At 46.4% G+C, this 2,599-nt stretch overlaps 1 protein-coding gene across 1 annotated transcript in view; it reads right to left on the bottom strand.

Moving 5' to 3' along the window:
* The window catches only part of GOLGA1 (golgin A1), a 15,079-nt gene that overhangs the window by 3,959 nt on the left and 8,521 nt on the right, over positions 1-2,599 (bottom strand). Inside the window, exons 15-17 of the mRNA XM_010161221.1 lie at positions 2,123-2,212; positions 1,233-1,335; positions 358-515 (exon numbers count right to left, since the gene is read on the bottom strand). Of these exons, the coding sequence (XP_010159523.1) occupies positions 358-515; positions 1,233-1,335; positions 2,123-2,212 (351 nt within the window). The remainder of the gene's footprint in view (positions 1-357; positions 516-1,232; positions 1,336-2,122; positions 2,213-2,599) is intronic.

Here is a 2,599-nt window from a genome sequence, read left to right as displayed (position 1 = left end):
TGGTTTTTTTTGTGTGGGGGAGGGGGGGAATGTGTGCACATCAGTGGCAATCGGGTCGGCTACACCTCGCACTGGCCTGCTTACTACCTCTGGGCCTCAATCACTGGTTTCACAATGGTTCTCTCAAGACGTTTTATGAATCAAATAAAATAATGGGTTGTTTCACAAACCAGTCACAGATCTGACAGGGAACGACAAGTAACAGTGGCCTACACTGCTGGTGCTTCAGGCCATGAGGAAGCCGTCGGAGTACGTGGCTCCAAGCACGCAGCGCCAGGCAGGCCAGACCTGGGGCCTTTGCACACCTGCTTCTTTTCCTGAGAAGGCTGGACAGATCAGCTCTGCAGCTGCACTCACGTTTTTCTCCTGCTCCCTGGCCAACAGACACTCCTGTATCTGCAACTTCAGTTCTTCAATCTCCTTCCTGGCCATTTCTTCTTTCTCCGCTGCCCGGGAATTGCTCGCTTCTATGTCAGACTGCAACTGCCGCGTCTGCAGCAAGACAGCTTCACGATCTGAGAAAGGAGAGACCTGCGTAGATCAGCCTACTGAATCACAGGGGAGTTTCTCGGTATTTTCCTTAAACAAAGCACGCTCAGTGACAGTAAATCCTGACCTTCTGCCTCACTCGGTCATAAAGACACACAGATGACGGAATATAAGCCACCCAAGCTCACGTGCATGTTTATGCAAAGGAGCAGCCTGCCTGTCTGCAAGTCAGGGTGATTTGACTACTTAATATAATCATCAATTACACCTGCTCTAAGAGACACCCATCAGAAGTCTGTATGACTCAGGCTGCAACTGCGCAGGAACACTGGGGCTGAGCTGCTTTTTACCATGACCGTGGAGTACCGGTTTGCAGCTGGTTTTTAAGAGTGTAAATACTCTTTCAACCAAGTGCAGTTTTTAACTGTGGTGCAATGAAGTGGCAGGTTTTGATCCACACTTTTTGTGTGTTTTGTGCAAAACAATCATTGACAAAAGGTACAGCCAGATTTGTTATTTTAAGGTGTATAAATGTAAAACCTTGGCTAAAAAAAGTGGGTTTGTTTCTAAGGACACTGCAGAGAGACTGTCCCACTGTCACTGAAAGATACAGAATTTTGAAAATTCTAACAGCTTAAATATGGGAATCTGTAATTATTACAACCTATAGACAGGCAAGGCCAGCACCAGGGACTGTGCTCAGCTAAAGCTGCCTGGGATACAGTAAACACGTTTGGTCAAACCTTGACTGAGCTGGTTCAGTTCTTCCTTCTGTTTCAGAAGCAGATCACTTTTTTCATCAATCAGCTGATCCTTTTCCTTTATTAAGGAAGCCAGATGTGAAACCTGCAAAGCAGAACAAACAACAGAGTCATTGCAGACATAAAACTGGAAGAGGGCACTGAAAGATTTCAACATAGGTCAGAGGTTTGTTTAGGATTTGGGGTTTTTTTGTGGCCAGGGCTGAAGAAGAATTTTTGTATCAGTGACAAAGGCAGTGGCTTTGTCTCTACCTGGCAGGGGCCGCCCGAGCTCTGCGCTAGGCACTACAACACCCTGAAAGAGGCGTTGGAGCAGCATTATGGCTAACAATCTATCCAGAAGCATCAACCCCTACGATGCTGACCTCACTGAAAAGCACTAAATGTGCTGTAGGAGCTCTGCTTCCGACAGAGACTGTGCCCCGGTTCCAGAGGGCCTCGTAACCAGCAGATGGCAGCTGTAAAACCACCTGGACCAAGCCTGCACAGACCTGCAACAGGTCCCAGAATAATAAAGAAACCAAATGATGGGACTAAATTAATCCAAACTGGCTCTGTTGGCAGTTCCCAGCTTAGGCAAACACAAGCTCACATTATCCACCAAAATGTGCGTAACTCCTGAGCCTACAAACCTAGGAACATCCCTAACTTTGCAGCCAGCAGTATTTACATTCTTCCAGCAGAACGCCTCACATTGTTTGCAGGCGTTTACCCAGACACCTCCAGCTCCAGTTTGCTGAGGCAACCACTGCTCTGGCACGCTCAGGATAGGACTGTGAGTAATGTTGCTGACTGTTGTGATAATTAAGCCCAAGTCTAGCCTGGGCAGTGAAAGGTGGGGAGCACCCACATGTATTTCAGTGTTAACCAACCTGCTGTTGTAATTCCTCTCTGTGTTTTCGTGTTTCTTCCAGTGCTTTGGCAATTTCCACGCTGACGGTCTCTCTGCTGCTCAACTCATTCTACAAACCAGGTAATTCAGAGGTTACTCGAGACAATTAAAACCAAGTCAGTCTCTCAGCTTTAAACCCAAATCCATTAGCAACTAGAATTTATGGGTGTTCTAACACACAATGATTTATGCTTCCAAATGAGTTACTGTTGTTTTACTGCACTGCTGCTCTCCGCACATGGAAAAGCAACACGGAACGGATGTAGGAGGCCAAACATACCCGGTGCTTAAAAGATCTTTGTAACAGCGACTTCAAGCTAAAAGAAGGATCTCCTTCCTACAACTGATCTTTATTCCAACTGTGCACCCAAGAGTAGCTACAGAAAAAAACCAACTTTCAACAATCTAAAATTACAGTCCAAAGACTGAGTATACGCTGTGAATACCTGACCAACCC

This window comes from Eurypyga helias, unplaced genomic scaffold (assembly GCF_000690775.1).
Source record: "Eurypyga helias isolate BGI_N326 unplaced genomic scaffold, ASM69077v1 scaffold22781, whole genome shotgun sequence".
Lineage (NCBI taxonomy): Eukaryota > Metazoa > Chordata > Aves > Eurypygiformes > Eurypygidae > Eurypyga > Eurypyga helias.
Note: the sequence above shows the minus strand (reverse complement) of the source record. Positions and strands in the feature narration are given on the sequence as shown.